At 32.4% G+C, this 22391-nt stretch overlaps 2 protein-coding genes across 2 annotated transcripts; one reads left to right on the forward strand and one right to left on the reverse strand.

Moving 5' to 3' along the window:
- Positions 1 to 515: 515 nt before the first annotated feature.
- Positions 516 to 5092, reverse strand: LOC134268926 (uncharacterized; the record flags this gene model as incomplete). Its single annotated transcript, XM_062751162.1, has 4 exons — positions 4682 to 5092; positions 2434 to 2576; positions 1347 to 1647; positions 516 to 701 (listed from the first exon to the last, which is right to left on the reverse strand). Coding segments are annotated over exons 1-4 (640 nt in total), but the record flags the coding sequence as incomplete, so codon positions are not given.
- A 639-nt stretch (positions 5093 to 5731) lies between these two features.
- LOC134268927 (QRFP-like peptide receptor) lies at positions 5732 to 10959 on the forward strand. The gene is made up of 2 exons (XM_062751163.1): positions 5732 to 5837; positions 9791 to 10959. Exon 2 carries the CDS (start codon positions 9811 to 9813, stop codon positions 10957 to 10959), a length of 1149 nt encoding a protein of 382 aa, XP_062607147.1. The 5' UTR covers positions 5732 to 5837; positions 9791 to 9810.
- The last annotated feature ends 11432 nt before the right edge of the window (positions 10960 to 22391 follow it).

The raw sequence follows: 22391 nt of genomic DNA on the forward strand, positions 1-22391 counted from the left end.
CCCTTAAATCAGCATTAACGGTCGCAAATACCAAATTAGAAGATATTCATTCCCTAATTCTTACATGTACCTAGCTACAAAAATATCAATTTCCTATTTTTTTTTTCAAAGTCTATGAAATAATGTTGATAATTCTTTGAAATCTTTAATGAGTATTAAGTTGTATTTCGTTTTGAAAATATGGATTCCTAAATATTTTGAACTATTTTGAGTGAAGAATCATGCGTTTGCATTAGCGATCGTGTAAGATCGTGTAACATGTAGAATCGTGTGCATGAGAGATCGTTTGTGTAACAGGTTTAATCGTGCGTTAATCGTGCGGAATCGTTCGTGTAACGTGATCGTTCGTGTAAGTTGTCAACAATAACGTTGCAGCAGCTGTGCCCATGATTTCCTGTGATAATAATTTACCCATGATTATCTGTGATAATAATTTACCCATGATTCCCTATTATAAATTACCCATGATTCCCCATGATAATAATTTATCATAATTCCCTGTGATAAAAATTTACCCATGACTTTGCAGAATGAGGTGAGGAAGTCCTGGATTTCCTTGTTGTCTTTGTACTGCTCCATCGCTCTGACCGGGTCGGTCTGGAATTGGTTGACGGTTTCCACATACCTGGGATCTCCCAGCTTCTTAAACAACGCGTCGTTAGCCTCAATCTTCTTCATCAGGACATCAGTCAACCACTCATCTGTTTGATTACAAACAAGATCATATATTTCATTCAAGTCTGTTATACTTGGAAGAATTTGAAGTTCTAATGAGGTGTACCTGTCCTACTAGAAGTAAGAGCAATCATTAGTTAATGAACTGAGACTGAGAATGCCTGTATGTAATCTTTATCTTGTTACAGCATTTACGTCAACACAACAAATCATTACAAATATTATGAACAATGTACAAGTAATGTAATGCATGCTAAATTCTCACCTAGGTGAGCTATATTTGATCAGTGTACCTTTTTATACGACCAAATTTAACCTTTGTTTTGTGCTTTTGCTATCAACTGAAGTTTTATTTTGTTCTATTTTCCATAATAACCATATCTTCATTATTTGCTACTCTTTGACAAATCTTACCTTTGTATTGTGCTATTTTCTGAGACTCTGCAGTCAATCTTACCTTTGTTTTGTGCTATTTTCTGAGCCTCTGCAGTCAATCTTACCTTTGTTATGTGCTATTTTCTGAGCCTCGACAGACAATCTTACCTTTGTTTTGTGCTATTTTCTGAGCCTCGGCAGACAATCTTACCTTTGTTTTGTGCTATTTTCTGACCCTCGACAGACAATCTTACCTTTGTTTTGTGCTATTTTCTGAGCCTCTGCAGTCATCTTACCTTTGTTTTGTGCTATTTTCTGAGCCTCTGCAGACAATGTTTGTTGAACCTCTGGGAGTGTACGACTTTCACTGGTAGACTTCTTTGTTATATAAGGAAGGTCAGATGAACTCCTGGCACCTGATCCGGAGGGAGACGAACTCGTCGCTTTTGAGTTTGACTTTGAAGAATTGTTTCCTCTGAATAAAAATCCTTTTTTGAACCCCCCAAAACTGGATGAAGAAGATTTTGAAGGTGTACTGCTCGCGTTTTTCTCAGCTGATTTTACCTTTTGAGTATCTGATGATTTTTCCTTTGGTTTCTACAAAAATAAAAATTCATATTTTTCCTTCATTTATAAGTTGCTGTTTTATAATTTCTAGTACGTGTATTCAGCCTAGTTTTTGTACTTATAAATGGTGTAAATCTCAATCAAATAATTTAAAAGTCAATTACTGAAAAATAAGATGCAAATTAGAACAAATTGCCACGAACTAGTTAAAGAAATTCCTTCCTTCAAACTTTATATTTCTTTATCTCAGTTTTCTAAGCCACTGACTAACCTATCTGTAACTTTCAATAAAGGGAGTCTTCACAGGGCAGAACCTTATTGCTATTAATACTTAACCCAAATCAATCATCTTTGCATCAAATTTAACAGACTGGGCCTAAAATAAAATATTGTTTGTTAACTTTGCAGTTGCCTATCGTCCCTCTGAAAATGCGCCCGACCCAAACATTTTTTTAGCCATTTTGTAACATTTTTTTTCCCAAATTTTTCAGGATATTGAAACTGTGCCGTTTTCATTTTTTTTCTTAATCAATCAGTAGTTTATACCAAGGGTGGAATGTATTCATGTATAGTAGGCCTATGAAGAAATCTATTTTATGTTTTCTAACAAAAGTCTTAAAATAACTTTAAAAAAAAAAAAAAAAAAGAATGCCTACCTTCCTATCCAGTCTAAAAATTAAAGGTCGACAACTGCAAACAAAGAATTTTTTAAGCTTGGTTGTCAATGAGAATGATACATGTACATGTAAATCATCTCCAGTTTATCTTTCTATGGAAGATGAGATGTCCATTACCGGTATGTATACAATCCCTTACCTTAGTACCCTGACCCTTCTGTGGAACTGCTCCCCTGGGGCTGGGGTCAACAGACTGTTTACCCTGTGAACTATTAACCTTTGACCTGATGACCTCTGCTTGTTGCAAGATTTCTGACATGTCCTCCAATGGAGGCACTTCATCTGTAAGTAAACACAAAAAATCACATTATCTAAGCCATTTTTAGAATATAAATGTTGGTTTGTCATCTCTCTACTCAGGGTAAGAATAATTGGATCAAAAGGTAAGTTAGGAATTTTTTTTTCTGAAAAATATCAACAATTTTTTAAAGATGGCCTTATTTAACACATGTTTAAAAGCCGGAATTATAAATACCATGATTACTTATCAATTACCTTGTTCACCTTATTTATGGCCTATGAGATGTTTACAATGATACCTTATTAATCATATTTACATTTGTTACTTATTCATATTTTATATTTGCCTGATTATGACTTTTAATGTGTGAAATGTTTCTTTTTCATAGATTTATACAACAGTAAACTTGAATGCCATCAACACTTTATGATGTCACTGAGACATTACGTCAAATGTTTATGACGTTCAAGGAACCTGTATTTGTATGGTGATACCACGAATTGATTTCAGTGGTGTTATGACTTATGTAAAGGAAAACATTTGCAAATGTACATATTTATGAATTAATTATCATGTAAACCTAAACTTGTTTTCCTTGTTATTCCATTCAAGAAGTAGGCCTAAATGTTTTGTTTGACTGTTGTATTCAGCCCCCAAACTTTTAGTCTAAGATTCATTTTCAAGTGAAGACAGACATTTTCATTAATATTTACAGGGGATTTGAAGTTTAAACTGATCAATGCATCAAGGTCCTATTTTCTGCATATTATGAAAAAAAATATGTAATTTTAAAAAAAGTATTAAATTGATATAGAACCTAATTAAAGCAACTTCGGGTAGGTAAAAAAAATCTAATTATGTCCCCCTTTGAAGAAGGGAGGGCTTATTGCTTTGCTGCTGCCTGTTGGTTTGTCAGTCTTCTTAGTTTCCGTACATTTTCTTTACAACTGTTGCACATATTGAAATGAAATTTGGTATACCACTTTATCATAAGAGTATCTAGGTCAAGTTCTGTTTTGGGTACGATCGCGCCAAGGAGTTTTGCCCCTTGGACTTAGAAAAAACCAATTATTTGCAGTTTCCGTTCATTTCCTTTACAACTGTTGCACATATTGAAATGAAATTTGGTATACTGATATACCAGATTAATATTTAGGTCAAGTTCTGTTTTGGGTATGATCGCGCCAAGGAGTTTTGCCCCTTGGACTTAGAAAAAACCAATTATTTGCAGTTTCCGTTCATTTCCTTCAGAGCTGTTGCAAATACTGAAATGAAATTTATTTTAAAGAATTATCAGATAAATATCTGGGTTGAGGTCAAGATCTAGTAAATGTTTTAAGACTAACTTTCTGGTGCTAGTTCAATTATCATGATTATGACGTCATTATATATATATATATATATAATCACTCTCAACTTTTTTTTCCCATACTTTAATTACGACTCTAATAGAATTAATATTTAGAAAATAATGTATTTTCATGGAATTCAATTTGAAATCACATGAAAAGTAGTCCTGACACCTATATTAAATCTGACATTTTTGAAAAGAAGAGGCCAAGAATATACAAATTACTGTTTTCTATAAGACTGTAGGCAATCTGCATTATTTCTATGTCTGAAATGGAAAAAAAAAACTCTCACATTCATGGCTGGTTTTCTTAACTATTAATTGAAAATGACAGTTTAAAATATGATTTTTCATCTTGTTTATCTACAATTTATGCCCCGAAACACCAAATTTGACCAAGCTAAAGTTATCATGGTTATAAAGCATCATTTAAGGAATTTATTTCTCAAATTTGATAAATCTGTAGGCATCTTTCATTTAGTAGATCTTACCTTAAGTTTGTTTTGGGTACGTTCACACCATTTATGACGAAGTTATGCCCTTTTGGACTCTTAAAAAAATTACAATTTTGGGGGAGGGGGCATAAGTGTTTTACATACATCTCTTGTGTAAGAAGTTTAATTTAGAAGAGTCTATCTGAAAATAGCTGCTTTGGGTAGGTAAATAAAGCAATTAAACCTTTAAATAAATCAGACATGTCTGTTTAAATATGTTATTTATTACAATGAAACTAAGACGCTACTAAACGCAAAATGGAAAGGTTATTTCTAGCCGAACAACAGCATAATACATTACCATCGTCCATGATTTCATGTGATAAGAACCATAGAATGATTCCTGGAATGTAATAGAGAAAATTCGAATGTATTCATATGTTTATCAAATAAAGGAATCTCGATCCCGATGATATTTAGACAATCTGCAAAAAAGTGTATGCGCTTGTATAGATTATATAGGGACTATAAATTATTAAATGAACTTTATAATAAATCTATTCATTTTTAAATGAATAAATATTAATTAATTTAAGGATCAAACAATTAAAATATATATAAAAAATCGAAAAAAAATGTAATTCCATATACAGTGCAGGGAACTTTTGTTACATAAACCAGCATCAGCATAAGCATATGTAGCATCTGGATAGAGCTAGCATCAACATTAAAAAAAACAGCATTACCAAGATCAGCATCAGCAAGCAAAGGATAGAACTAACAATGGCCTATTTTAAAACAGATTCAACTTTAGGCAGCTCCCTGAATTGAACAATAAACAAACAAACATACACACTGACACGTACACACACATGAGCTCAATGGGCTTTCGTTATTTTTTATAGTGAATATTTTCTTAAGTTAAACATTTTTATTTCTTAGTTTATACAAATAAGTTATGTTTTACAAGCGCATATATATAGAAAGAGAGAGAGAGAAAGGTGTCTGGACCAACCCTCCGAAATTTGTAAAGTTATAAAATGTACAGAACTAAACCAACTGAGAGTTATTTAATGTATAATAAATTAAACCAACTAAAAGGGACATTGGAACCCCCCCCCCCCCCCCCCCCAAAAAAAAAAAAGACAAAGAAAAAAAAAAACAACCAACAATTTGTTAAATTGAATCTAATTTATGATGCGGAATTCAGAAATATTTTGGGAGCTAGGTCATTAAGTTCTGGTTTGTGCAAAATTGACTTCCGTAGCTTGCCATTATATAATTTTGCACACAGAAGAAAATTTCAAATTTAAAGTGGCTGCATGCATCTCAAAATATTTTTCAGAAGCACGAGAGTGAGACTTTATAATAAACACTTTGTTTAATATACATGTAAATTTCTGTTTCTGAGAAGTAGGAAACACACACAAAGATCGGCGGAATCTCCCGTTAGCTGTTACAAAAGAGACAGATCTGAGATTTTGTTCAAAATTCGCCGAAAAGCAGCTAGTAATACGGTAAGAAAAATATTCTTTATTATACATGTATCTAAAATAAAACAAAGCCATAAAAGTGTGTAAACCTCTTCAATTATTTATAACAAAGTCTATCATGAATGACAGTTTCGAAGATTTATTCAAGAAGGAGAGTGGTGCCAAGCATTTGGGAATGTCATAATAAATATTAACGAATACCGAACCAAAATTTTTAGATGGCATTCATTTTAACAACTTCTTTTATATTGCTCTTAATATTTGAATTAATGGCGTTTATTTTAACAACTTTGTTTATTTCAATTTGTTGTTTTAGATTTGAATTATATAGTTTTAGCTTGTAAAATTAGTATGAAATTTAATCTTTGGGATATCTGGTTTTGTATTGAATTTTGAAAAAGATATCAATTGTAGATAAAAGGATATCACTGTAAAAAAAGTCTATAGATCCTAAACACAAAAACAAAGACAAAAATGTTTTACTTTTTTGTTTCACTTTTAGGTTTAACCATGGCTTATTTCTTAACACATTTAACTCTAGCTGTCAAGCTCAACATGTTCAGTTCAACAACTTTGGATAAAAATCAATAGTTAAAATAATAAACTATAACACGAAAACAGATATAATTAGGAAAAAAAAAACATATTTAGTAATTTTCCTATAAATTGATAAGCACTAAATTACTGTATGTACAGTGTATACTTAAAAAAGTGGGCTTCATATTTCAGCAGCTTTGGCGGGAACAACAACTTAAGGTTTCGTCAAAGGTCAACATATCCAAAAACTAATTTTTACAATAGCCCAAAAAATATGTAAGGTATTAAGTTAAAACTTTTACAGTTTATAAATTTTTCAGGGTGATTAACAGATAGAAAGTATCACTTGATAAAAAAAAATTACTTGGAATAATAATTAATTGAGAGAAAAAATCTTCTTAAAATGCACATATTTTCAAAAAAAATTACACCTAATTAATTTCGTGCTCTTAGTGAAAACCATCACCGCAGAAACAAAATATTATGTTTATCAATGAAGGGCAAGTTGGACTTGGATAGCCACTGGAAAGTTGTTTTATCTTACTATTAATTGGACCCTATGGGAATTTGATGGAAAAGCGCCAAATCATCACATTTTTTCCGTATTTTTAAATTTCTGCGCTAGGGATTTCTTTTTCATTCGAGTAAATGAAAGTTAATGTAAAAAGTCACCAAGATAAGAATTTTTTTAAAAATTAACCATCTAGGTTGGTCTAGAAATTAATTCCTAAATTTATTTTTTCAAAGCCCAATACCTCTAAAATTGCCATATTACGGTAAAAATACATATCAATGCAGATGAATTATCGGCGCTTATGGTTTTTTCGCTAAAAAAAGAAATGTTTAGATTGCTAGTATGTTTCTCTGAAAATGTTCAAATGTTTACACACGACGCACGACGCACGACGCACGACGACGGACGAAAACGGATAGCAATAGTTCACCTGAGTTACTCAGGTGACCTAACAAAAATCCAATATGAGGAGATGATTAAAAAAGTTGACAAGTAGAAAAAGTCCGTGTAAGGTACGAGATAAAATGGAAAAAAATAATCTCATTACAGCTGGGATATCTAATAAAAGGTGTTGTAAGAATAATTAATGTCTAATAATAAATGCCCTAAATTATACTTTCTCCAGTCCAAGAGACGAACAAAATTGTCAAATCGATATACACTGTACAATGTAATTCTAAAGAGCTAATTAGATGTTCTTAGAAGTTAGCAGATATAGAGGGAAGTAGCAAAGCTTTCAGGGAGTTTGTGAACTTAAATATGGAGGGTAAAGGACATATGGCATATGAAATTAAGAAACTTATTCAAGCGGAGATATAAGAATAATAGAATCATTCATAACTACGAGGAAGGATATGGAGATAACGAACAGTATTCAATCTCAAAGTCCATAAAACAATACAAAATAAGAGTACAGCAAACACAGACCCCCAAAGCATCAGAGGTGGGATCAGGTGCCATGGAGGAGTGAGCATCCCCTGCCGATCGGTCACACTCTCCGTGTGCTCCTTGTCATTATCAGGAAATAACGGAAAAAATCCATCGTCAATTCAATTCAGTGTATAAGTATTTGACTAACAATTGGTATGAAAAACGTCAGTCAGCATTTGACTCAATGATAAATTGTATCTGCTGACAAGATCATTATATCGACCATAAACTTACGAAATGATAACTTCAAACGAGACTGTTGATATTCTTGTTTCATCAAGTTGCTTGTCAATAATTTACCTCGTTTTAGAAATTTTTCATACGTAGAGCATGCTCTTGCGTATCGAATGGACTGAGATATATATACTCCGAATGCAGGTGATGAAGGTATATTGCTGCATAAGTAAGGGAAGTTGACGAAAGAAAAGTTAAAGTCATCACGTTTATCATATAGCTTGGTTGTTAGATTTCCATTATAGTGTCTTTTTCAAGTAAAATATCCAAGTATGAAATAGAAGTGTCGGACTCTGTGGTATCTTTTATCTCAAGCTCACCAAGATATAATATCGAATCGACGTAGGAATGGAAATTACCATTATGAATTGAGAATAAGTCATCGATATATCTCAATGTCGAGTTGAAGGCCAAGCAAGTGTTTTCCTCTTTTCATGCATAAGATTTTTTTCATAAATTCTGCTTCATATGAATTTAAAAATAAGTCTGCTTATCACAGAGCGCAATTTGTACCCATGGGTATTCCAATGGATTGTTAGAATACCTGGTCTCCAAAAACCACATATATATTGTCAATCAGAAACTCAAACGAATGTGGGATAGACTAGTGAAATTCCACTGAAGGTACAAGATTCAAATTCTAGTGCGAGGCTTTGCCGAGTCCTAGACCGTGAATCTTGGCCCCGGGAAGGAATTTGACTACCCCGCACGAGTATGTAATTAATCTATATTGATTAATATGATAGATAAATAAAACAGGAAATAAAACTCATATCCGAAAGCGTGCAAATTCAATTTACAAGACTCTTTCCGCGTTCTGAACATAAAGTGTCACTTTAAAAAAAGTCACCATACTAAAATATTTTAAAATGAAAAAAGTTTATTTTAATAAGTAAAATAAAAGCATTTTAAGTCTATGTGATATTTTTTAACATTGTTACAATTTCTTTATATAAAAGAGGAATGTTTACGTTATCATTCGCGGAGTATCAATATTATATTACTTCTAAAGAAGAAATATTTCTGTTGATGTACTGTAGAATCAAATGTTTTCAAGAAGTCAAATTTTCGTGGTTTTAGGAAAAATGTGAAGTCATTTGGATTTAATTTCGTGGATGAAGAATTGTTTAGTAGTAATATCTGTAATATATTGTAGTACATGTAGTATATATCTGCAATATATTGACAAGCAAGTTGATGAAACAAGAATATCATGATCAGAAGTCTTGGTTAAAGTCTTCATTTCGTAAGTTCTTTGGTCGATACAATGACTTTTTCAGTAAATGCAATTTATCTTTGAGTCAAATGCTGACTGACGTTTTTTATACTAATTGTTAGTTCATTATGTATACCATATTGACGACGGATTTCACCGTTCTTTCCCGATCATGACAAGGACCACACGGCGGGTGTGACCGGTTAGCAGAGAATGCTCACTTCTCCGTGGCACCTGATCCGACTACTGATATTTTGGGGGTCCGTATTTGCTTTGCTCCTATTTTGTATTGTTTTATGGACTTTGAGATTGAATACTGTGTGTTACATGTAGCTCCATATATTTCTGTAAAAAAAATTCAATTCATGATAAACATAAATTCCTGGGTCTCTTCATACCTTTGAAATCACGATCGTGATAGTATATACTAGTATAATAGTACTTATGAAAACATGTTTACTTTGTGAAATTAAAAAAAAAAACTTGGATACATGAAAATAGCACCTCTTTCTATTCTGAGTAATTATTATCTATTCATGATTTCAGGAGCTGGTATTTCATGAAAAATGAACAGCACGGACTGTCACACGGAACAGATTGACTGCAGTGCTGACGAGGGTTTACCGGGATGTCCACTGAAGACTTCCGATCTCATCGTTATAGGCATGCTGGCCGTATTCAGCGTCATAGGCATCATAGGAAATGGAATTGTCATTTTTGTGTACACGAAGAAAAAGGATAAGCTCACCTCGTCAGTTTTCATTCTTGGGTTAGCTGTGTACGACTTTTTGACCTGTTCTGTTATAATACCGTATACTGCGTGTATGATATACCTTAGGTTTATGATTCTGTACGACGCTCTGTGTAAAATCTACATGTTTCTTCTGACCTTCAGCGTACCCCTGTCTGCGTTTTTAATGGTGGCCATTGCTGTGGACCGTTATCTCTGCATCTGCCATCCATTTTTGCATCTGTTGAATAAAACTCGGGCCAGGGCTGTGATTGTCCTGTTGACAGTCTTCGCCTGTGTTCTGGGTACACTTAGCTGTATATCCTATTCTGTGTACATGTATGCAGATCCATCCCATGTGGAGTTTTCAGACTGCACTGAAGCGACACCGTATCAGCAGGAAGAATACACTGGTCAATGTAATTATCCAGGAATAATTGTGGGCATGGCTTACTTTATAACGTGGCAGAAAATTTATTCTTCGTTTTATTTGATATCCCTGATAATTGTGCTGTTGCTTTATACTATGATTTATTATTCCGTCACCCGACGAAGATCTAAGAGAAGAAAACAAAAGGCTATAAATAACATTAGTCTTCAGGCCTTTCTCAAAGAGCCCCAAAAACAAAATGCCTCATCCCCAACTCCGCCATTTACTGTCCTGTCTGCTAACGACAACAACGAAAACGCCAAAGAACAAAATATTTTGCAGGTGGAAGTACGTGAAAATGGCGTCTCTTCTCTACCAGTAGAAAATACAGACGAGGCGATGCCTCTGCAGCAGAAACAGGCCCATAAAAATCATCACCGCTATATCAAAGATCACGATACAATAGCAAACATAAAGACAGCATTAATGTTATTTATTGTTGCCGTTGTCTTTATCATTGCCTTTTTCCCTACTTGGTTGATGGCACTAGGTGCCGTTACCCACAATGACATTGTTTTTATATGTACTTTGTGTATAATGTTACTAATCCTATGATTTATGCCTTCATGAACCCAACGTTTAGAAGTGATATTAAAAAGATATGTCATTAGAGCCTAATATTTAGGTATATTTTTGGAGAAAATACGCATGTACAAATGTAGTACTCAATAGCATCTCTTATTGTGTGATGTTCTTGGAAGCTTGATATGAACTGATCCCGTATCTTTTAACCTACAAAAGACTAATGTTGGTTGTATTTTTGAAACATCTGTTGTCAGCATTATTTTGTGTGTAGAGAGACCTGTTTAGAGATGTTGTAGGGTGTGTGATTTTTGTTGTTAATCATTTGAAATAAGTACAATAAGTTAAAGACAAAATATAACTTTCGGGATCGACGAAAGAAATTTTTTTTATGATACTCATACTATTACATGTATATGAATAAACAGAATGTGAAAAGAAGGTTCTGAAAATTGAATTCTTATTAAATGAACACTTTTTCAGTTGTATGTGATGGTATCAAAATTGAGTGTAAAAATCGTGTTAGATATCTAGGATTTTTTTTTAATAACTGACTATCTGGTGAGTAGAAACTATTATTAGCAAAACAAACCAACGACCTAAATTTTTAAATTAGACAAAAATCACGTTTGTCAATGCAATCAAGAAAATCATTGTGTACCGCTTTAATTCAGTGGCATATTGATTATGCTATTACTTGTTTGTATGAAGGTCTATCTAAAAAAAAATAGACTGCAGGTTGTACAGAATAAGATTCATTCTCGATGTTTCAACTAGATCAAGAGTTAGTGTTACCGAATTTGAAAAAAAAGGTTTTTTTGACATTAGAAGTATAGTTTGTCAGTTATACCTCAACCTTGTCTACAATATTTTTCACCATAAAGGTCCAGATTATATGTACAGCAATTTAAAGCGAAATGTGTCAAAACATTTAAAAGGTCAAATTAATTTCATTTTTTTAGTGCCAAGGGTTCAAAAAGATGGAGAGTCAAACATTTTAAAATGGAATCAAATATTGGAATTCTCTACCTGACCAGATTAATACAATAACAAGTAAAATAAAATTCAAAAAAAGAGATCAAAATCATTTTATGGAGAAACGTAAGAAAAATGTCAAAGATACTATGTTAGATTTATAGCTCAACTGTTCTTTCCTCCTATACAATTAAGTACTTAAGTTTTATATGCTTTTGCATAATACGATTTCTTTTTAAAGCCATCTCGTTTATAGCTAGTATACTATTTATTGTTTATAGTAAGAAATATATATAATATTTGTCATATGCCAACAATTTTAATACATGTAAATAGATCCTATTGGAAATAAGCCATAGTGGCTTTAATTGGCTATCCATGATTTAGGCATATTTAATATAATATACTCATATATTTATTTGAAATATATAAAAATAATATTTAGTATTCAACTTGTTTTATAACTTCTCTCTTGAATTATGTATATTAAGTCTATAATTTTTGTATTGTGTATAATACTTACACCTCGATGTTCATGTACATTGCAAAATTGCCTATGCCTGAATAAAGATTATTATTATTATTATTATTATTATTATTATTTTTATTATTATTATTGTTATTATTATTATTATTATTATCAAGGTCCTTGTCCTTGATGTCGGTTGAAAGAACTTAAGGTAGGACCAAATACATGTAGATAGGTCAAATTATCCCCATATTCATTTTTTCTGAAACTTTGATGTTTTGTTCTTGGATACAAAATCTCTCTTTATACATGATATGAAAGAAATTCAACCGCACTTTCTTGATCACAAAGTCTGAAATATGGCCTATCAGACCCCTGTGAGAAGATTACGAAACAGACATTACACTTGAGAATGAGCTTTTTTTTTTTTTTTTTTTTTTTTAGAATTTTCAATTTATATATTGCAAATTTGTGTGATACGTTAAATAGATATAACCTTTTTTGTTTTTTTAAATCAGTAAGTCAAATTGATACTGGAAAATTTGGGTAAAATATTGAGTAAAATAGAACATACATTGTATCAGAAACTGAAAACTCACATGTAAATATCCAACAGTTTAAGTTTTCTTAAGAGAAAATGTATAATTCAAATTTTACTAAAAATCAACAGAATGATTCAAATAGGTCCTACAATAAAATGTGTAAAAATAAAGAAATTTGAACCGGTGGTTTAGGATATTTTGGCGATTAAAAAAAATTCAATTGCAAAAAAACCCAAAAGATTTAGTAGTTGGCGTCACAATATTTGACCTTTGACCTCGTGATATGACCCTGACCTTTGTAGTACATGAAGAATAGAGACTCCTTATATATATGTGTTCAAATATCACCCCTCTACTATTTATGGAACAAAAGTGGCGCTGCACTTTATAACAGACTGTTACATGCTTGTTTATTGCACTTAGATAGCGTAAACACATAGCAAAATGTAAGCTCCCAAGTGACCAATATATAGGATTCTCTGATTTTTTCACAAAATATAAAGCAAATATGCCGAAACTTATTATTTTTCTTTCAGGGATCATTCATTGTTGTCAATAGAGTAATATTATTCTTTTTTCCTCCAGTAATTTGTAAGAAATGGGTTAAAATAGAATCCACGGGTGTTTTGTCCTACCTTAATTAGTGGAGTATGCATATCAAACATGAAGTCTATGTCTCCTATGGTTGAAAAGTTATGGCGAAAGTTCGAAACTTTAAAACTATTTTTAGCACATAGGTCACAGTCATGGTCACAGGGTTAATGATTTTGGTGTCGTTTGAGAGAGCTTAATTAGAAGAGAATGCACTTTTGGTGGCGAATACTGTCTTATTTAGTAACCTAATTTAAACTTTAAGTTTAATTTTCCAATGATAAAACTTGTGAAGTTAAGTGCATCACAATGAAGATCACAGTTACGGATACTTTAATTATTTCTAACCAAGAATTATTGTTCTTACTTTATTAGGGTACTGTTGCATCATATTACCAACAATGCAATTATTGCATGCATCACTAGATTTTATAACACACATCACAAGATTTCAACTATACATCACAAGATTTCGAATATATATCACGAGATGTTACATGTAAATATACATCACTAGATTATAGAACATGCATCAAAAGATAATAGAACATAAATCGTAAGTTTTTTAATAGAGATGTTTCTGAATATGAATCGAATCCGAATCTGAAAATGAATCTGAATCGGTGAGATACCGATCCCGAATCAAAAACTAAGAAAAACATTAGAAGAAAATATTTCCTTATTACGCTATTAAAATGTGTTAGAACAATTAAGGGAAATAAATACTTGATGGTATTTATACTTTTGTCACTGGGATTTTTATTGTTAAAAATGGGACAAGTCAAATTCTATAGACCGAATAACAGAACAGGTTACCCTTTCAATTCACGGGGAAACCTGCTCGTGAAGTATTATTGTATTTTTCATTGGCTTACAGTTTTTGTTCCTCGCAAGAATCGTTTTCTGGACCTTAATTTGAGTAAATGTCTTCATACATGCACAAGTCATCTTATATATATTTTATACGTATACCGGGTATGTTATTGAAAATATGTCAGATTTTTTTTAACAACCCAATGGCCATGCACTTTCTTGCATCCCACATATACATTTGTCCAAAGTTTTCGGTCATTGACATTGATACATGTATCTACAAGTTTCTAGTTGAAACGCTTCCTTTCATATCTCGAAAAATGTCCTTGCTTTAACGTGTACATTTAGTAATTAAAAAGCTTTAATTTGTCTCCTACATCGCAAAGTTTTTTGACTGCCTCCTCCTGTCTTCGTTGAGCAATTGAACACATTTCTCAATAAAGTAACGAAGATCTAGTGAGTTAAAATACAATAATACAAAACTGGTAGGTTTCATATGAAGTGATAAGATACTAATTACTACATCAGATACTAATTACTACATCAGGTATGTAATATATATTATCTGTAGAGTGTAACTACATTATCGGAGCAACTGAACGAAAAAATTCGTAACGAGGCTAAACTCAAAGTTTGTTTATTTAAGACAAACTGTAATTTTGACAGGATTATATTGTAAAGAATATAATGCGAAAATTAATAAAAATGGTGGGGGACTGGCACCCACGTCTCCTATCATATTATTAAATATTATTAATTTGGACGTCTTAATTGAACTGATTAGCCGATCAGGAGCGATCAAGTGAGCAAAGTGTCATAGTAGCCCCCCTCCCCCTCCGGATTTTTTGAGTCATAAAATTGTACGTTATCAAGCAAACAAATATGAACTTCTCAACTTCTCACACACACCCCTCCCTTGGATATTACGTATCTCTCGTAATATGGTCGAAGGGACTTGCAAAAACCCACATGGATAGGAAAAAAAATCACACTGCCTTTGGGAGTTTATTAATACCCCCCCCCCCCCCCCCCCGATCGCTCCCTAAGAAAAATCCCTTGTTCACGTTTGACACTTCAAACACACTCCCTAGCCCACGAGAAAAAAAATCTAGCTAACTTGATAGACTCTTATTTTTTCACTGTGTTACATCCATCTAGTAATACTAGTACGATTTAATCATAAACTTATTTCTTGCAGGATATTTGTTGTATGTGTATGTTGGGGGGGGGGGGGGGGGGGGCAAAGACAAACATGTAAATGATTTTATACAGGTTATTGATTGATATAACAAAGACAAAACTTCAGTAATCATATTCCCAGTGTAAAATTTAAAATGTCTTATTTTCAAATCGGGATCGGAATCCCTCCGATTCAGATTCGTTTCATATTCATTTTCACATTCGGATTTCTTTCATATTCAGAAACATCTCTATTAATATGCATAACAAGATGGGCGATAACTTGCATAACTGCAGAGTAGCTGTATAGCGAGCCTCTAGCCGGAGAAGTGGCATCATATATGACGGGTTCTCAAACTAAGTTTCTTTCTTTCTTTCTGTTGAAACCTAGCCCTCCAGATATAGTTGGAAGTTAAAGACGTACAACACACTGGGGGAGATAACTCTTGCAATTTCAATTGAACGTTTGACGTGACGTCAAGTTTAACGTCAAAAATAAGGCGTCAAAACGACGAGTAAAACGATCCCGATGTATATCAACCATGAAAGAAAATTGGGATATGGGGCTTGGCTGTGATTCTGCCTACCATACTCAATTAATAAGAATTTTTATAATTAACATGATTAAACTCCGTAAAAAGCGAGATATAAAATACCATCCCTTAATGTTTATTTCATTTCATTTCATATACAATAAATTGTATTTTTTATCAAAGTGCAGCTTTTTTTTTAATTCTGAAAATTTTATTTAACATTGCCGAAATTCTCATTATGTACAATTGGCTATATAACGTTCCGATTAATGGTCTTCATTACAATGTGTGCATACACGATATAAATATTTTTTTTTCTTCGATTAAATAAAACAACGATAAATAAACAATAAACTTTTTACAATGTAAAATCTATGTTGTTCTCAGACCCTTACTGATCAAAGAGGAACAACTCTGAAAATGTAGGAGATGTTTATTTTCCTCCCTTTATTTTTTCACTGTTTTCCACAGAATCAGATACATTTACAGCAAGACCTGATAAATTCGAAAATTGAGTACTAGTATAGACCTCATATACACAATGTAAGTATAGAATTGAAAAGAATTGTTCATTTGTACTGAAATTATCTGCATTTATGAATATCCTATTGCAGCAAATCGTAACTTTGAGTTTCTGTCAACAAAGTCGGTTCGCATTTCCTCGAATCAAAACAAAACGTAGCCTATAAGATTTTGAAAAATATCAATGTGGGATTTGATATAAATTGAAATGTTTGATATTTTGAAGTTAATGGGGACGAATACGGAATTTTCATTTTAACTTTAGAAGCAATGACATTGAAAAAAATGCGTAAAATATCATGAGGGGTGTATGTACATCTAATCTAATGCAAATGTCGATGTATTCCACGGCCACATACTGTCTCGTTTGAAATAATGACATGAAAGAAACTACAATTATTCCATTTATATCACAGAAGAGTTGAACATACACCATTTCTTTAATGAATAAAATTAAAGAAATAAAGTTAAAAATCAACATATTCAAGTTCAACAAAACTTGAATCCGTATCCAGGTTTCATGTGATATGGAATGCATAACGCATACGTATGTATATGGACTAAACACCGAAATCTTTCAGTAATTTTTTTCCTAATACATATAAAAAGAGTAGTCAATATTTATTCTGCATTCATGAATTTAAAAACTAATGCACACCTCCGGGATTCTTGACAAAATACCGGTATATTTGCACTGTAAACGACGTTTCGTCTAACGCTAATGGTCTGCGACGCAAAAAAGGAAGGGGTGGGGGTGATAGGGGTATTCAAAAATTGCCTAAAAATCTACATTCAAATACGCCTTCCATATGAGAACTTTTAAATTTGTAAGTTAATATATTTTTGAAGCAAAAGCAATATTCCAATCAATTTTTTTAAAGTGTATTAGTAGATTCATATAACAAAGTGATCGACACCCGTCTGAGAGACGCGCGGGAACGTGATTTATTGATAAAGGGGGAGGGGTAATTTTCCGCTATTAAATCAAAACTGGTCGAACAAAAATTATACAAAAAATTATGAAGATTATTTTTACTACCAGCTACCTAAAGAAAGTTTTTTGCCAAAATTAAACGACAGGTTTTTTCACAAAAAAAATTTGAATTTGAAAAATACGCAATTTTCAAGGCTTAGAAAATTAAGTTTTTCAGTTTAAGGTCTTTAAGAATTGTTTTGATGAAATGTATATCAAAAAATGACCATGTTTTTGTGTTAAATGGTTAAAGGATTAAGCCAATGAAATTTGACATTGATATCTAATCTGGTTTTATTGAAAATCAGGGTTTAAGTAGTTCATTGATTAAAAAATTTCTCTCCTTGTAAACAACTAAAGGGGGGTAACTTTCGGAAGTTCCTGTCCAAAAACCAGTCGAACGATTTTGTCCAAAATATGCATACATGCAGTAGATATAGTCATGTACTAAATATATAAAAATAACGAAAATTAAACGACAGGAATTTTTTTGGGTAGGTGTGTTGTACATCCTTAATTCAAAGAATGTGCAAAAAGAATTAGGCTCGACAAAAAATTCCCTCCACACCCGCTGTGGCAACGCACTTTGAAAAAATTACGCACTTTGAAAAAAATTTTCAAAGTGCGTGAAAATTGGGACAAAATCAACGCACTTTGAAAAAATTTTTCAAAGTGCGTTAAATTTGGGACCAACTCAACGCACTTTGAAAGTTTTTTTCAAAGTGCGTTAAGAGTCTACATCAATATATTTTACCATGGAGACACTTAACGCATTTTGAAAAAAAAAATCATGTTTTAGTCATGGAAAGATTTTATTTGTTATTTATCTTTCAAAAAAACTAAACCTGACCCTAACCTCAAAAATGAATTGATTTTACTCCCGTCGAAAAGAGGAGAAGACGGGTATAAGATCCCTAAGTCCAAATCTTTATCTTTCCAATACATAGGTGTCGGTAACAAACAGGGGAGGGGAGCAATAAACCTAATTTAAAGTGTACACTGAATTTTCAATGCTTATACGATGTATATATCTCTCCAAAATAAGTGGGGGGCTTAGCCCCCCATCCCCTCCCCTGGCCCTTCGCCAAGTCTTGATGTCTATGCTATACTCAAAGCATTCATATAATTATGTATTTAACTAACTGGTATGATGTTGAAAACTTTCAATAATAAATGAGTTAATTAAAATAGCTGAAAACTAGAAATTTTTAAGTACAGTAAAACGTATGAAAGAGAAAGAATTTTCATACTTTGAACAATCAAATTGGCCCCTTTTTATTATGATAGATGCTAAGTTGCTTGAAGCTGTCCTCTATCAGTGCCCCCTTTACACCTTTACATCTACTTATCAAAGACTAGAATTAAAAAAAAGGAAGAAACGAATTAATGAACTTAAACAATCGTCACTCTTTTTTGTCAAGACCCTTTAATTTTCCCTTTTATTTTATCAAAACCTTAAATTTTTAAAACGTCAATATCTCAGGTCCTACATTGACTTTATCACAAAAAAAGTTATCAAACCAGGATCTGTTATTTATCATATCGATTATTTGAAGGAATATTGATCAATCTTTACATTTTTTCAAAGTGCGTTAATATGGTCGATATTAACGCACTTTGAAAAAAAATTATTTTTTTTTTCAAAGTGCGTAATTTTTCAAAGTGCGTTGTAACAACCCGCCCTTTATAAAATGGATGTTAAGTAGTAGAATGCATAATTAACATGAATTGTGTTTGTTTTTAGCTTGCTGTCGCTTCTTTGGTTGTTTGTTTCAGTGGAAGTTCTCGGACCTCGGCCTTCACTATGAAGATATCGGCACGGAAATAATTAAAACTAGAGGTACTGTGAGCGATGAGCTCACTAAATGATACCCCCGCCTCCATATAGTAATAATAGCAAAGTCAATGTTTTGCTGTGGCCGGGAAACACAAAATATGTGTCAGATCAAAAAGTAAAAAAGGAAGTGCACAATGGCAATATGTAATAAAGATTCTGTGAAAGTTTCATCAAATTTAATTCAATGGTATGAGAGGAGTTGCGGATAAGAGATGGGTATCCCAAAGCGTAAAAGACGGACGGACGGACAGCTATACAGACCGACGGACGGACGGAATTAACGATTACTATATACCCTCCCGCTTTTCAAGCGGGGGGTATAAAGACGAGAGAGATTCCATGTGAATGGTTCATTGCTTGGTAGTGAAATTCCAGCGGACTTCTATCTCTAAGGATGAATCCTTTTTCGCACGGGTTAGACGGATTGGCGGATTGCGGATTGCATGGCACCTTTATTATTATCAAGAAAAGAAAATGAACATTTGCATAAAATTCTATGACATCTATCAAACTTTGACCGCCGTTTCCCTGGGCCACTGAAACTTAAAGTAAATAACGTTGAATTGTTAATCAGCGTTCGCCGTTTCCCGAGGTTTTGCTGACTGAGGTTGCTTTGTTGTTGAATAATGTTGATCTTCACTGAACAGTTGAAGTTCAGATATGTGTTGAACAATTGAAATACAAACGAGTTGAAGTTTGTTATTTTTATTGAACCGTTGAATATGAACATTGAGTTGATGTTGTGATGTTGATATGTTGTAGCTTGCCGAAGTTGAAATGGCAGCAAAATTTTAATTTAAAATACAAAACCGTGCCCACTTATACGCCACAGTTAGGAGATAATAAATTCAATAAGTTTAGAATTTTGTGGTGTTGTCCTTTCTTCGATAAATCATAACATTAAATAGCATTCATCACAAGATTTTGAAATCTAAATCAGTTTTAAAATTTTGAACAAAAGTCATAAGATTTTGAATATAAATCACAAGAACATATATCACAAGATTTTAAATATATATCACAAGAATTTGAAAATACATAACAAGATTTCGAACACACATCACAAGGTTTTGAGTATACATGTTCATCACAAGATTATCGAATAAAGCATCATTTTACACGCCTTACATACACAAGTTCTATTTTTTTAAACAGCAAATTATACAATACCACTTTCACAAATTTTCCTTCTTAATACTTAAAAAATGTGGTAATTTTTTGTGTATTAATGAAAAATATTAAAACTTTATTCCAGAAAAATAATTACATGTATATTCAGAGTAGAAATGTTCGAAAGCAAACCCCTTTCACAAGTACCATCATTCCGGTGCTACAGTGTTGTTTAGCAAATTTAAAAAAACACACCCGTAAAACATAAGTTTTTGTAAACAGGGCACGAGCTCTGTTATTCTTGATGTTTACGATTGACCGGGCAAGTTCAATTGTAAAAGCCTGCTCACCACAAAAACTGCACGGACTGATATTATACGTGTGTGCATGTTTTGCTGTAAAACATTTCTATTCTCAATTTTCTGGATTATATCTTTTTTAATCTTCACTAATACACAAGAAAATGCCACTTTTCCTAGGTATATTTAAAATAAAATTAAAATCTGTGAAAATGCTAGAACGTGTCAATCATACCCGTCCAAAAATTTGAAGTTTCAATATTTTTTAGATGAAATAAGATTTTAGATAATTTTCGTGTGAAATGCTATTGCAATATATAAGTAGTGATTTACAAAAAAATTGAATAAATAAAAACTTCAAATCTATGTCTATTTACCTATTAATATATCTCTCACCAATAGTTCTAGTATATCTATATTATTTCTTAAATGACCTGAGGTATAAGAGGGAATGTATACCATACATAAGCATATGTCTGTCTTAAAGGTACTTGGACATAGTTTTGGAGTTAATATTTTCTGTATAATATAAAAAAATTACATGAATGTATATATTTTAATAGCATTTCACACAAAAATTAATTAAAAATCTTACTTCATTCAAAAGTTGTTAAAACTTTAAATTTTTTGGCGTGTTTGATTGACACATCCTTGCACTTTCACAAATTTTAACTTTATTCTTAATCCTTATAAAAAGTGGCATTGTTGTGTATCAATGAGAAATTGAAAAAAGACAATTAGAACACATGAAAACAATGTTACAAAAGAGGCATTTTTCCAGAGACTCAAATGAAATCCTTTTTTTTAAATGGTATTATAGCCATATCATAAATCCAGGGGGATGCCCGTTCGTAATTTGTCGGTTGATAAAACTTCTTCTTACAAACATGTATCTTAAAAATCTTCATATAATTTCACGGGTGCTAGTGGACAGGAACCCCCCCCCCTCCCTTTAACAAACCAAACCCAAAGCTATTTTTTAATTTAACTGTAAAAGCTCAAAGGCTTCTCGAGATATTGCTCGAAACAAAAGTGTAAGAGACGGACAGAATTGTAAGACGAACGGGCAGACGAAATTAATATCCCCAATTGGGGGGGGGGGGGGGGGGGCTCGACGCATAAATTGAAGTTTAGTGAAATGTGTTTTTGACATAGTTTAAGGTATATAAGAGCAAGTTCCATATAAGCATGCCATCATAGGCCCTATGTCCCCCTCCCCCAACCTTTGGACTATATATAAATCTGGGTCCAAAGTTATTTTTTTCGCTTTGTTTTATTTATAACATTTACAATTTACAACATACAAAATTGATACCTGCAGTTTAAAAGTTTAAAATAGAAAATGAATTCTATGTACTTTTTGGATATTTCATATGAAATACATTGTAAATATGTACTAGACAGTTAATTTACGAAAGAAGACAAATATGAATATCTTGGGACCCGGTATGTATATTGGGGGTGGGTTTGGGGAAGTTGTTTGGTCTACAAGCACTTGTGATAAGCATATGTTTGCACATACTTTTGAAGGATGCCATGACAACTAAGTGACAACTAGGTTTTCATATTATTCATACTTTTAAAAGTCCATATATATTATTGTCGGTATTCTGGAATAAATC

Source organism: Saccostrea cucullata, unplaced genomic scaffold (genome assembly GCF_032062105.1).
Source record: "Saccostrea cucullata isolate Sc308-1 unplaced genomic scaffold, CSIRO_AGI_Scuc_v1 ctg9240, whole genome shotgun sequence".
NCBI classification, from domain to species: domain Eukaryota; kingdom Metazoa; phylum Mollusca; class Bivalvia; order Ostreida; family Ostreidae; genus Saccostrea; species Saccostrea cuccullata.

What these genes read in the sequence shown, in the direction of transcription:
- LOC134268927 (XM_062751163.1), top strand. Translation starts at nt 9,811, where the DNA reads ATGAACAGCACGGACTGTCACACGGAACAGATTGACTGCAGTGCTGAC.